We start from the raw sequence: 15,044 nt of genomic DNA, 5'->3' as shown, positions 1-15,044 counted from the left end.
CAACAAAAATCCTATCATATTATGTCCACGGTGTAAAATAAAGCAGTTAAAAACAAAGTATCTCACAGAGTTCAGCTCATCTCACATTGTCAGAAAGGGAATGGACAGTTAGGGGTTGTAATCTACTACCTTATATCCTTTGAAAGTCACACATGGACTGAATGAAGATTTCTGAGAACCCCCAGTTGAGCGTTTATAGTAGTTGTCTTTCTAAGTAATAACCATAAGAGTGTATGATCCAAAGGGTATCCAGCCTTTAGAGAAATGTTTTTTTTTTCCATAGGCCTTTATCAAACAGTCGTAACTTAGCGAATGGCAGAAGACACAGAATTTGAATCTGGATTTCAAAAGCCATAAAACTCATGGGTGTTTCGATCAAATGTTTTAGTTTGAGCCCATCTCTAGAGAAAAAGATGTGTGGAACAGTTTACACATATTCCCGATACATATACAAGGGTCACAAAAATCAAGTAATGCTTGTGATAGGATCTTCACACAACACCTAGACTGTAACCTTTCTTTTCCATGTCTTGATTTCCTGTTATGCTGGGTTTAGTCATTAGTGAGTTCCACATTTAAATTGTAGTACTATGAGTATCTCCAGTTATTTAATACAAAAAGTTCCTCTGAACTCAGTTTACTGTTATTGGACAATAGATCTTCAGTTTCTGAGTATGGTTAACACAAGCTATACAGAATTTAAAAAAAACCCAAAATAATAAAAACAGTGTTTCCATTTAAATTATTAGATTACAAATTATTTTGCTACCTGAAATCCTTCTCTTCACTTTGTCTCCTTTGCTCACACCCCACTCCTTACCTTCTTCCATACCAGTGGAACAGCAAATGTGTGTAAAGCAACCTCTCTCTCCTCTTCAAAAGACACTTTTAAATCTATTTGTTCCCTGACACACCCCAGCTACACGGGCCACCCAGTGCTCCTTTGCTGGATTGGATTGTACTATACTGTCTCTGACTGTAAGCCCTGTGGGTCAAGAACGTTATTGGTTTGGCACAGTTGTCCCATGGGCAATACCATCTATATGTTATGCTCTACATAAATAACAGAGAATCATTCATTTGTACTTTCAGTTAGATTTGTATACTGCCAAAGACAACAATGGCCACTCATTGCTAAGGAAGAATATTGAGCTACAACAGCCACTGCTTATTTTAAGGAGTGAGTCTAAGAGGTACAGCAAGATGGCAAGTTCCATTAAGTAGGTGAGATAAATGTGAGTAGCAGCTGTTTTCACCTACACCACTCAACTTTCAATGTTGCTTAGTTATGGTCCATAAATGCACAGCTCAGGTAAAAAAATGAGTTGAAAAGAGTTGCTAAGAATGGGATCTTTGGCCCCCTCCTTTGAAAATCTACATATTATAAATGGTTTTAAAACTATATAAACTCTACTGCATGCAACATATTTCTGGCAAAGACTGGACTTCACTTTCTATAAGAATTATAAAAACAATTACTTATTTAAACATTCTTTACTGCATATACTTGCTGTATTCCATGTAAAGTAATAAATACTCATAAACCTGATGTTGATTTCTTAAAAGACTTCTCATGTGGAACACATTAGGATGCCGTTCCAGGAACCTATTTATGATTGTGTTTGCCTAGGTATAAAAAAGAAGTACCTTATGCAGCTCAGACATTGATCAGTTTCTGCCCACCTCCACCTATTATAAGTCATGAGTGTTAATGGTTGCTGAATAGTTTATTGTAAACGACTCCTCAAGGATGCTCATAGGTGTATAATGAGTGAGTAAAATGATTTTACTGCTCTTATCGCCATAAAAGTCCAAAGTCAAAACCACAGTGGGTTTATATCAAACTCATTACTTTGTTGTTAAGAGGGTCTTATATTAATTAGTGGTCTGTACAAAAGTTTACATTGATTTCTTGGGAATATACTTATGCTAAATATACAGTACAGTGACACAGGATATAATGCAATTAAAATGTATGTTTGTCCATTTTCTATATATTGAAAGAATAAGAATATAAGCTAAATCAATTAAATTTAATTATCAAATAAAGATAATCTTCTTGCAGTTGTAATCATTATGAAATTATTTGGGGAAGTCTGCTTATTTATATATAAAGTTAGAAAGTGAAGAGTGTCTTACAAAATCTTGTAAAACAGTTCTCAGTTTGGTGTTTCTGAAGGGAGAATTGAGAAAGAGTCAAGACAGAATGTAAACTGAACACTACCCGTGAGCTAAAACTGGGTACTTCAGATTCATTAAACTGGTAACAACATGAGTATTATTGCTTTCAAGACCTAAACTCTTCTGATATAGAAACTAACTTGAAACAAGGTAATTTAAGCAAAAGACAATATGACTCATGGATCACATATATAGTTTAGAATTGGAAGCCAGTTGTGTTTCTTTACTTCTGAGATATCTGGGTTTGAGTTTTTATGAAAGTCAGATCTTTAACTTTATAAAACAGAAGGTAACACATTTCAGGCTACTTACTAGTAACACAGATTAGTTATTCTTTCTCTGTTTTAAAGTGAGATGAACTGCAGCTCTAACTGTCCAATCCCTAACAGCAATGCAGCATAGAAAATCTACAGTTAAGTAGCACAGGACTTGGAGAGAAAAATGGCACATATTTTGTTATATTTTTGTACAGTGCCATTGCAATAGATAAATACATGTCTGAACATCCAACAGTGTTTGCAGCTATTTACTGCTAGTTAAAACAACGTTTCTCAAGGCACTCAGCAGCCGCTGTCCATTGCATTCAACACAGAACATCTTGAGATCTTCAAATCTTAAGTGATTAGTCATAGTTAAAGTGCAGCAAAGTATTGTTAGGTCCATCTTCACTTTTGCTTTACTCCTTTAATTGACACAATTCTTTGTGATTCTTCTGTCGCTGTCAATTTGTCTGATGCTTTTTGTAACGTTAATAGTGACTTCTTTTGTGGACATTTTCTTGGTATCCCATTTAGCCTGTTAAAAAGTTTAAAACAATATAATGAGTTCAACATTTGGCAGCAAATTGTGAGACATTTACAACAGCTATCTGAAGTTTGTTAAAATAAATATGTTAAATACACAGAAAGACCAAGTGTTCTTCACCCATTTTTGTGATTTGGGGTATATTTTTTAGTTAAGCGCAATAGATATCTATCTGGCCTCATCCAAAGCCCGTTGACATCAAGGGAAAGACTCCCACAGATGTCAGTGGGTATTGGACCAGGCCAATAAATCCTTTTGACCTACATTAACCCTGCTGTGTATGCACCTCTATGCACAGATTGAAAAATGTATCCCTTTCAACAATGGGGCTAGTTTTAGTCCATGGGGGGCTCCCACTGAAGCCAATGGGATTTGAACATACATTGCTCAGGGCAAAGTTTGGCTTGAGTTTTCTTTAGGTTTCTCCTGCTCTTAAACCAGAATAGGTTTTTCAAAATTATAGTTTAGGTTTGTATAAAAGAGAATTAAGTCTTATATACATGGTACAGTTCTGTATCAAATCACTTCCAAAAAATAAAGAACTTTACAATACAGCTTTCATGGAAGAAAAGTCACTCTATTTTTTTTTAAAAAGTTCAAATACATAAAAAATTAATAGTTTATTTTATTCACTAGCAGCTAACCCAATCCTAGTAATACCAATTGTCCCTTAAAAATACAATTGATTACAAAAAGTTTGATTCCCTAAAGTTGATGGGTAAACTCTCTTTGATGTCAATGGGAGCTGGACTGGCCCTAATCCTCAGGTTCTAGTCACTTACAAGTAAGTTTTACACAGGTACTCCTCTTGGTGTCCTAACCTTTTTGGATCAACCCAGAATATGGGGCAGCACTAGGAAGCAGTTGTGTCTTAAAGACATCACTATGAACACACATCATCCAAAGCTCCCTTTTCCAGGAGAATGTTGCATCAGCCCTTTGCGAGATGCAGCAGCATTCCCCTCTTGCATCCAATCAGCTCTGCTGGCCAGCCTGAAGAGGTGGAGTCCTTGCTGGTACACTGATACCATTGCCTGTCATGCATACCTTAGCCTCTGTTTGCCAGAAGCTGGGAATGGGTGACAGGGGATGGATCACTTGATGATTACCTGTTCTGTTTATTCCCTCTGAAGCACGTGGTATTGGCCACTGTCGGAAGACAGAATACTGGGCTAGATGGACCTTTGGTCTGACCCCATATGGCCATTCTTATGTTCTTATGACCAATATTGTTGCATTATTTCCTTATGCTGCCCCATCTGTCTATCTGTCTCTTGTCTTATGCCTGGATGATGGTGCTGTTGATGATTGATGATGATTAGTAATAACATCTATTACCAAAGCACCCAGGGCCCTTTGTCATGGAACCCATTGTGCTACACAAATGTAGAACAAAATGACAATCCATGCCCCAAGGAGTTTATAATCTCAGTATAAAACAAGAGACAATAGATGGATACAGACAGACAGTTTGTAAATTAGCTGGGACAGATACTGTCTTTTTGTTCTGTGATTTTATAGCACCTAGCACAAAGTTCCTGCCCTCAGAGCCATGATCTAGGTAGGTCTGATGCAGCCATGCAGTGCGGGATCCTGCACAACATGGGATTATGTGCAGGACAAGGCCATGAGCTTTTAATGCTTATTTCCCAAAGACGTGCTTTTCTTTTCATGCTATAAATTTGGACTCCTTTGACCCTTCCAAAAGTTTTGTACAAGAAGAAAACCCACACATTTGTTACTCAAAACCAGCACAATTTCTCTGACAATTTGCTTGACCTCCACTTAAGTAAATATATAAAAAATGTCATGAGAATCTGGGGTGTTCTATCCCTGTGATGTAGGAGATGTGTCGCTTTCTTCTTATTTACTCTATTCTTAGTAATCAGCAAGAAGTCCATGGGCAGTTCTGTTTAAAACCAGATGTAGTGATGTAACTCTGGCTATTTACTCCCTGAAGAAAAATTCATGATGCAATATATTGTCCTGTGAAATACAGGAAACAGAGGGCCAAATCCTTGTTACCCTGTAGGCCAACCTGGGCAAGTAGAGCCAGGAGGATTTGTCCCAGAATGTCTGTGCCATCATATAGATAGTAGCTTAGATGGTCCATTTTTAAATGAGGTTGTGTCAGAGTGATGAGGCCTAATAGATGAGTCAGCTCTTTGATCACTGTAGTCTCAGTTAGTTTCCCCCGCAGTAGCTGACTGAGGAAATAGGGAGGAATTAGCTAATCAGATGGGGACACTGGGTGAGTTAAGAAACTAATTGGCTCATCAGATGACTAGCTTGATAAAAGGCAGGAAGGAAGTGTTATTGGCCAGGGCAGCCGTGTCCAAACTGAAGAAGATCCCAAGGAAGGGAGATCTCTTTTCCTTCCAGAGCCCTGATGAACAGGGGTCTGATGGTAATAGGGCTACAGGAAGTAGAATTGTTGTACTGAACTGTACAGGTGCTGGTTAAAGGGACTTGAATAAATTATATGGAATGGACATGAAAAGAAATAATAATGGAGATATACCTATCTCCTAGAACTGGAATGGACCCTGACAGCTCATTGAGTCCAGCCCGCTGCCTTCACTAGTGGGACCAAGTACTGATTTTTGCCCCAGAACCCTAAGTGGCCCTCTCAAGAATTGAACTCACAACCAATGCTCAAACCACTGAGCTATCCCTCCCCCCTTAAGAGAAGAGAGTCTGAGCAGTTTCTGTGGTGAACAAGGAAAGGTGAGGCATATGTCCCATTACAGATGTGAACTGTCCTTCGCCATTAATCTCTGCTCATACATATTAATCTGATTATTTTAATAGGAGGAGCTGTGTTTTTCCTCAAGCTGAGCTTTAAATAAAGTGCATATTGGGGACATGTACAGTATATATAGTCCCCATGCAAAATAAAGATTCACCTTTTAGAAAAGACGGTTACTCACCTTTGTAACTGTTGTTCTTCGAGATGTGTTGCTCATATCCATTCCAGTAGGTGTGCGTGCGCCGCGTGCACGTTCGTCGGAGACTTTTACCCTAGCAACACTCGGTGGGCCGGCAGGGCGCCCCCTGGAGTGGCGCCGTCATGGCGCCTGATATATAGCCCTGCCGGCCCGTGGATCGGCATGGAGACGTTGCGAAGCAGACCGTGAATCCGAAGGCGAAAAGTCGTCTCTAGAATGGTCAACCAGCGCTAGCGATGCAAAGGTATGCACGACGAACAGGTGAGGCCGCACGGCATATGTCCTGCTGGACATGCAAGAAAAGCAGCAAGAATGAGGAACATGACCCGAGTAGAAAGCAGAGAGCGACAATTGGGACAGAAGCACAAGTCCATAGCACAATCCGGATACAGAATGTGACCTCACGATGACAAATTCGCGAGTTCAAGGAGACCTTCATGACAACCCGCATCTGTCACGACACATTGGGGCTGCAGCGTCTGACGGCTTGATCCCTGCTGATGTAGAAACGCGAGGGCTCCGCGAGAACACCCGGGGTGAGCTGCTGTCTGGCAGGATTGTGTGCGGCTTCGGAGTAAGACCGGCAGAAAAATACTTGAATTAAGTGAAATGGGAGACACTTCGAAGGAAGGCTGGGTGCGTAGCTGCACCTTACTGTGTGAAAGATGTGTAACAGGTGGGTCCATACGACAACGCACGGAGCTCAGAACGCTTCTGGCAGAGTGATAGCTATCAGGACCAAGGAATCTTCCATGACAGAAAAATAAGAGCAAGGTGCAATGCCAAAAGGGCCCATCGAGTTGAGACAGCACAAGGTTTAGAAATCACACATAACGGGAAGCAGAGGCGTAACGAGTGGTACAAGTCCTCCAATCGCCTTAGGATCTGAAAACAACTGGGCGGGTAAAAGTGGCATAACCGAGGACACATCCAGGATGGAAAGAGAGATTAGGGCAAATAGTGAACAAAAGAGAGAGAATAACAAATATAGAATAAACAAAGTCGAGGACAGACAAACTGGACGGCATCAGGGACACGACATGCCTTGACACCAGAATGAAGAACGCTCCACTTGCGAGATCAAATCCCCCCGCGTAGAGTTCCTGCTACCGACCAAACAGGACTGTGTTTGACCCAGCAGAGCACTGGCGCTCAGAACGCGTTCAGACCAACACGAAGTCAGCCGTCAGGTGTAAGCGGACGGGCAGGTTACCTGGAACGAACCTGCCGAATCTTGTGATAAGGAATCACCGGGTAGAGAGTAATGGTATTGAGGCGCCAGGGACAGTCGCACAGCTGGTGTAATAGCCAAACCTAGTCTCGGCATTTGCCGGATACGATAGGATAGCTTGCTTTGCCGCGTAACTCTGAAGCAGGACCCGTGATAAAGGGGAAAGTGGAAAAGCTACAAACCCTTCCAGAATGAAAAGCGTCGAAAAGGAGCACCCGGAATGTCCTAACAGGAGCAGAACAGCGACCTTCCCGGCCCTGAGTCGAATAGTAATATCTGGGGAAAGCCCCACCCTCCGATAACAGAAACAGACGCAGGACGATGGAACCATCTGTTCAGAACGATCGCCTCAGCGTCCGCAGAGTAAGCCGGACGCCCGAGGGAGGAGAGGAGCTATACAGTCGAATCGACTGCTAATACAAAATCACAAGACAGTTGTAGTGCCTCTTCGCAAAGAGGAGAGATGGGTTCGCCTTGCTCTTTATAAATACAGCCCGGTGTGTCCGTGAAAATGGCACACAACAGCCCTGAGTGCTTGCGAAATGCTGGCACGCCAAAACCGACAGCCTATTCGCGAAATTGATGTGGAGCGGAGCGGTAAGGAACAAAGCCTTGTTCTAGGCAGATGGCCAGGTGTCGCGCCCACCCCAGGCGGAAGCATCTTCAGGGATAGCGAGGTTGAAGCGGCTGGAACGGCCACGCAGCGCACACCAGGCAGGTCCAGCCCCATAGAGGGAGCCCATACATGTACCGGTATTGTGAATGCCAGGTCCATGGGCATCCCTGTCGTGGCCGAAAGACGGAGGCGAGCCAAGTGCAGAGGTGCAGCGAGTCTCCGTGCTTGTCAATTAAGTGGCAGCAGCCATTGACCTGAGGAGCGGAGGAACTGCGGAGTGGAGTTGGAAAGGAGTGAGCCCCTGAAGGGAGAGAAACTATCGATGTGAATCTTGAGAGCAATCTGCTTTGCTCGAGTCGAGTCCAGCAGCACTCCTAGAAAATATCTATTTCTGAGTGGGAGCAGATGAAGGGTCTAATTGAGGAGCAACCTCTAACGAGAGAACAGTTTTGATGAACTGACGGGCCCGGTCACCTGGCCTCGGCAGCCCCTCGAACAGCCAGTCGTCGAGTAGGAAGACATGAATGGGGCGACGACGAAGGAGTCCGCAACTACTGCCAGACACTTGAAAAAGCTCGAAGGCCGAGAGAGGCCGAAAGCAGAAACGCAACGGTAGGATGACTTCACTCACGAACGAAAGAAACCTCCTGTGCGTGGTAGATTCGCAATATGAAATATATTGCTCTCTCATGTTGAGAGCAGGCGTCCAATATCCGGATCGAGGGGAGGAATGCATGTTTGCCAGGCTCCTGTGCGGACTAGAGCTCCTGAGTACTTGGTTCGAAGCTCGCAGGTCTAAGATAAGGGCGCGAGGCCGCCTCGCCTTGGGAACCGAGGAAGTCCGGAAATGAACCCCTGCCTCTCATGAGCCTGGAACCATTCTCTATGGCCCAATGGAAGGAAGCTTCGAAACTCTGTGAGAGTTGTTTCGGCAGGGGTCCAGAAAGGACGAACGAGGAGGTGGGAAGGCGGGTCGAAATAACTGAAGACGGGAGCGCTTCCCCGTGTCTGGGACCCGCGGGCTCTGATGTAGCTGGGACAGGGCAGGAAAACGGCGAAGGCGTTGGAAAACTGAGGGAATTCTGGAGGAGAACGCGGGCGTCGCTCTGGAGCGCACTTCAAAGTAGGTTCGCGCCGCTGGGGTGCAGGACAGATGTACCCACAAAAACCAAACCGCATTAGAAGACACAACGCCATACATAAGAAATACATACACAACATAAGGGAGATATGTTAAGAGAGAGGTGGAAAGGGTAAAAAAAAGCGGGCTGGAGAAGAAGGGACAGTCAACTTTGATTTGCGGCGGTGCTCCGCCAGTGAGCAACATAGTACCGATTGCAAGACTTGAGGCAGGGTCAACAATCTCTGAAGAAGAGACCGGCCTGTCAACGGTAGGTCCTAGATCGGGTACTGAGCCGGTGTAACCTGACACTGCATGCACAAACGGAAAATACACCTCATAGCGACCCCGATGCAAGATCTAGCCGCAGAGTCCTCATCTAAGGACTGCCGGAAGAAAAAAGGTACCCACGCCACCTTTTCCCTCTGTAGGACGCCGAGAACCCTGCGGGGAGTCGTGGAGAACATAAATTTTCCCGACTGCAAAAATGTGGAAGCGACGCTCAGTAGGCCTGTGAGGCGACTCTGAGCTGGAGACCCCCAGCAAAATAGATCTCCGGGCCCAGGAGGTCACGCGCCGGCCCTCTAGACTTGGCGCAGGGCCTTGTTGGCCATGCCGCTCTCGCTCGTCTGACCAAAACACAAAGAGTGGACAGAGAGTATTCATACCAGGGACGGGAACCAAACACCTCAACCCCTTTAGGCGTGAGGAACCGAAGCCTTGTCGGCCAATTGTACGGCCTCGGCCTGCGATGAAGAAGCGAAAGGAAGCGTACGCACTTTGGGAAGCTCCCCAGAGAGATACGGACGCACTGTTCACTACCTCAGGATCTCCTCTATGGGTAAGTTTAAATTAAAGCAACCAGCGGATAGTCCTGAATGACCCTGAGGCTCGATAGCGGTGGGCCCGGATGTAGAGTTCCTAGGCCACGCCCAGTCACAGAAAGAAGAAGAGGAACGAAAGAACATCACTAGACGACCAAAGGGTAACTTGAAAACTCTGGTCCTGTGGGGCATCCTACAGGCTGTTTCAGGTGAGCGTGTCCGGCCTGGAGCGCTCACCAGTTTCGGAGTGGTCGGCTCACCGGGGACTCAGGTGCCTTTGTCGAGGGAACAAGCGAAGATGGCAGACGCCAGAGAAGCCCAGATCCAAAAGGCCATGCGAGGTCTTGATGCCGAACCCCATAAGAGCCGATCGCAAGGGAAGGAAACGGCATGTTGGCGGGATTGCCAAGGCGGGCCGAAGGGGAAGGATCATCAGGCCAGTTTGAGTCCTGAAAAAAAACAGAAGACGTACCTGAGTCCCCCCGGTGCAAAAACCGGGACCTAACACGCGTGCCGGGAGGTCGACCCGTAACACACAACAACAAGACTTCCTGCCGAGACCGCGCTCCGAGACGTGCGGGCGGAGCGCTGCCAGAATCTGAACGGCGCCGGTATCCTTGACGGCAATCAACCACGACACACTGTGAAAACAGGGGAACGGTACGGACTGCGATGCGGCCGCGGGATCCGACGTGGTGAGACCAAAGGGACCGAAAGAGAAAAACCTCGACCTGGAACGAAGCCCACGGGCGGGAGAAGGCTCACAGACCGGCTTGCCCAGAGATTGGGGCCCGAGCGGTGCGGGGGGCGAGGCAGCTCAGGTCCGTCATCGGCAATGAGGGTCTGCGCTAAGAAAGCTCGGTCGGGCACAATAATGAACAGCACGCGCCGGGAGCCAATAGCCGAGGCTCAACGGCCTTTCGGGCCGAACAACCGGTGCAACAGACTCGAGGCCGCGGCAGAAGGAGTCGTGCCGCGTCTGTTGTTGGCCAACGCACCTAACAAAGAGAGAGCAATGGTGAAAAAACAACAACACGACCAGGAGCGAAAAGCGTCTTGCTCTTAAAGGAGAAATACTCTAGGAGGGGCAGCGGTGCTGAGGAGATGTGCGGAGACTGGGAGGTGTCTCTGGGGGTAGATGCCGGGCTGAGGAGCTTTCCGAGTCCGCGGCAAAAAAAAACAAGAGATGTGGAGTGAGCGCTGCCTCCATGAGCAACTGTTTAAGGCGAACGTCCCTCTCTTTTTTGGTCCTGGGCTTGAATGCCTTACAAATCTTGCATCTGTCTGTCAGGTGGGATTCGCCCAGACACTTCAGACAAGAATCGTGCGGGTCGCCTGTGGGCATCGGTCGACGGCAAGCCACGCACGGTTTGAAGCCCGGCGACCCGGGCATGAGCCCGGTACCGGGGTAGGGGACGGGCTAAGCTGTGATCCCTACTAACTATTTACAAACAACTACTAAAGAACGAAAACTAAGTACTAACTACTATTTAAAAGTTCAACTATATACAAAATTCAAGAGGATATGAGTGAATGCTAGGGAGGTGGAGAACAGATAGTCTGTGCTCCACAGTTCCAACAACCGACACGGGTGGTAAGAAGGAACTGAGGAGCGGTCGGGCCGGCAGGGCTATATATCAGGGGGCGCCCTGCCGGCCCACCGAGTGTTGCTAGGGTAAAAGTCTCCGACGAACGTGCACGCGGTGCGCGCACACCTACTGGAATGGATATGAGCAAGCAGTCGAAGAAGAAATCTAGTGATAGCAAATGCTTCATTGACCTACTGCAGTAGTCAATTCCACAGGCTGACGGTACACTATCTAAAGTAATATTTATTGTAATTATCTAAAATTTACTGCCCTTTTATTTTCAATATTGCCTCCTTGTATTTTATGAAATCTTCAATCTGCCCTTCATAATTTGAATAATTCATTCAAGTCTTTTTCTGCCTTTCCAGACTAGAAAATTATTACACAGTTTATATATATGCATGCCTTCTCTGGACCTTTCCAGTCCTCACTCTACCTTTCTTAAGGTGTGCTAACCATATCTGGACAAGATAAATGAGCGCACACCAGCATTTGAAATGGTCTTATAATATTATCTTTCTATTTTAATTCACCTATTTGTCTTTTCAAATGTTGCTATGTACCTGGCAAACATTTCATTAGCCACTCACAATGAATCTAATATTTTTTCCTGCAGATTATCTAGATTATAGAGCCAATGCTGTCTTCACTTCCAAAAGTGTAACTCCCACTGAAGTCAGTGGTTGTTACACCCATGTAACTGAGGGCAGAATTGGGCCCCTACATTTGCCAACGTACATTATATTTATGCAAGCTGAATTACATCTGCCATTGTGCTGCCTAATCATCCAAAGTGTTCACATCCATCTGCTGTTTCTCACAATTCTCCATAGATTTTGTTAATCAAAATAACTTAATGTCAGTCAGCAAACTTCAACTCCCAGTGCACCTCCTCCGTTGAATCTTTCATACAATATAGTTAATAATCCAGGACCCAACATTAACCCCTTGAGTGTCCAAGTGTTGCATTTCCTTCATTATTTTATTAATTGCTTTTATTATCAATTTCTTTTAGGCCCATATCCTTTTCACCGTACTGACATACACCTTTGCTGGCACTGCAGTTTGGTTCAGCAAGACAACAGAGGAATAGATATTGTAATAAATAATAATACCTAGCTTATATAGATAGATAGCACTTGTCATCAGTAGATCTCAAAGAGCTTTATTCCCAATTTATAGATGGGGAAACTGAGGCACAGCATGACCAAGTGACTGGCCCAGGGTCACCCATCAGGCCAATGGCAGACCCAGCAATATAACCCAGGTCTCCTGAGCCCCAGTCCTGTGTGCTGTGCACTAGGCAACACTGCCTCCCAATAGAGATAGAAGGCAAAGTGAAGTCAGTGAGAATACTCACATATGTCAGATGACGAAGATTTGACTTAGCGTCAACCAACTTCTCTATGCACATGGATATAACAATAACAAGATTTGATTGCATGCATCTTTGTGTGCCAGAAAAAGTTGGAAGAATGCATTTCAAGCCAATGATAGAGGGCCCAATTAAGTAATCCATACTCATGTGAGTAGCCTCATTGCAGTCAATGGTCACATGATTTAAGGATTGCAGGAATTGGTCCATCATCTCTAGTAATACCAAATAAAATGAAAGACAAGATGAGTGGGATAATATATTTTACTGGACCAACTTATGCTGGCAAGAGAGACAAGCTTTCAAACTTACACAGAGTTCCTCTTAAAATGTTTGTATTCTTGTTGCTAAAAACGTAAGAATAATAGATTAGCTCTATCATTTGTAGAATAGAATTCTGAAATGTTGCCAAATATCTTACAAATTGGATTTTATAAATACATTGATTCTGTTACACCATATTCAATTTGACTGATTAAATTTCTCCATGGACTCATGATTATGACAAGCATTTGCACTTTTTCATTTTCAGCAATCCCCTTATGGCTTTTGAAGTCATGTTGACGTGGAATGTGCCCCTGTACTCCTGCTACTGCAATAACTAAATGGAAAGACACAACGGGGTCTAGGTCACAGGGGAATATTTCCATGCTGCAGAAGCAATGAAGGATGAATAATATAGTACAAGGAGGTTTAAAATAAACACACACATACTATTGTGTTTGCTATTAATGAGCATTAGAAGTAAAGTTGAGATGTGGCTTCCATTCTAAACTCCCTTTTCCAGTTGCTCTCTATTTTCTCAGACAAATTCCTTTTGGGCTCAAATTCCCCATGCTTTTTCTCCCATCTCAAAGGTAAATGTTTGATAGAACCTGTCTGATGATCCTACTGTGCAGTTGGGTAGGGGCATTTGGATCTGTCCGCTGTCAGCACTTAATCACGAGTCAGAAGACGTAGATTCAGAGTCTCCCTCTGTCCAGATCTGCAGCTTCTCATGCAATATGCTGTGGCTGCAGTGTAAGTATTTTATTGTATTTCAAAATGTTAAATGGGTTTTGACTGTAAAATGAAGAATTGTAATTATCACAAAAATAATTGTAGTCCCATTGAAACTAGCCCTGAGAGTCACGGAACATAATTATAAACAGACCTCTGCTGTTCTGAAGCCATTGTGTTTCTGTGGGCATGGACCGTGGGTTTTGTGCATTGAGTACCACAGCTAGTTTTCTTCTCAGTGTTAATTATTCCACTTGCAGTCGAGGACATGGTAACACAGGTCTGAGTTGATTTTTCATCCTCCAGCATACCTAATAAGAATACATGAAATCACATTCCAACAACAGTTGACACTAACAGCCATCGTTCCCTTGCATTGTATCACTATTTTGTAACTTTTAACTAAAGAATACCGTCAACTTGAAACCTAGTTTCTATAAAACAAGGAGTTAAAAGTAAGTTTCAGATAGTAAAGCTGCCTCTGTGTCTCCTATCTATTCTTGTGATTTTTACCTTCACATTTCCCTGTCTTAAAAATGCCTCTCCCATCATTGTCACTGCATGAAAGACCCACACAAACAAAATGGGACATGAGTTAACATGGGCCCAGATCCTGCAAGCCACTGAACATGAGCAGACCTTCTCTCTACCTCAGAGCCCTGTTGACTTCATGGGTACAAGTGTTTGCATGCAGAGCGGCTTGCAGGATCAGGTCCTAACTCACTATACAAGGAAACAATGACACTGACTGTATAGAAAGTACTATCAAATTCATAAAAAGGAAGACATTGGAAAAAAACTAGACATCTCTCCTCTTGAATCCCTTCTAACCTTAGTAATCTTAGGGGTTACTTATAAAAATGGTAGGTAAGAAATATTCTGATAAAAATATTATTTTTATTTAGAAGGGTACCCTTAATTTTTATGAGGATTTATTGCATAATAGTCACAAACAAACATATTTTATCAAAACATTGTGTCCATCAACAGTCAAATTATTAATATTTTTTTCAGCTCTGGTTGAATGTACTGCAAAGCAAACATAGAGCAATATGATATGGGTTAGCCTAAAAGAGTTTCCTCATCTTATTGCATGAACAGAACTAAGCTATCATTTACAATAAGCCTTCTTCATTAAACTTCTAGTTGTAATGCTGGGTCTCTAATCTGAGTTGTGGATCTGGCCAAAGTTTGTCATAAGGTATATTTCCCAAATCTGAACCTTAGCGTCCAAAATTTGGGTACCTGCATGAAACCTCTAAGCTTAATTACCAGCTTAGATCTGATAGCCTGCCACCACCCAAAAATATAGTGTTTTGGGGCACTCTGATCTCCCCAACCTTCCCTGGGGACCCCA

The 15,044-nt window shown here is 44.0% G+C and overlaps 1 protein-coding gene across 1 annotated transcript in view; it reads right to left on the bottom strand.

Annotated features, from left to right (window-relative positions):
• Positions 1–216: 216 nt before the first annotated feature.
• Positions 217–15,044, bottom strand: part of BAALC (BAALC binder of MAP3K1 and KLF4) — a 45,156-nt gene continuing 30,328 nt past the window's right edge. The window contains 3 exon segments of the mRNA XM_075063182.1: positions 217–2,976; positions 13,842–13,873; positions 13,876–13,998. Of these exon segments, the coding sequence (XP_074919283.1) occupies positions 2,866–2,976; positions 13,842–13,873; positions 13,876–13,998 (266 nt within the window). The 3' untranslated portion in view covers positions 217–2,865.

Source organism: Chelonoidis abingdonii, chromosome 2 (assembly GCF_003597395.2).
Source record: "Chelonoidis abingdonii isolate Lonesome George chromosome 2, CheloAbing_2.0, whole genome shotgun sequence".
Lineage (NCBI taxonomy): Eukaryota > Metazoa > Chordata > Testudines > Testudinidae > Chelonoidis > Chelonoidis abingdonii.
This window is presented reverse-complemented; position numbering and strand designations above follow the sequence as displayed.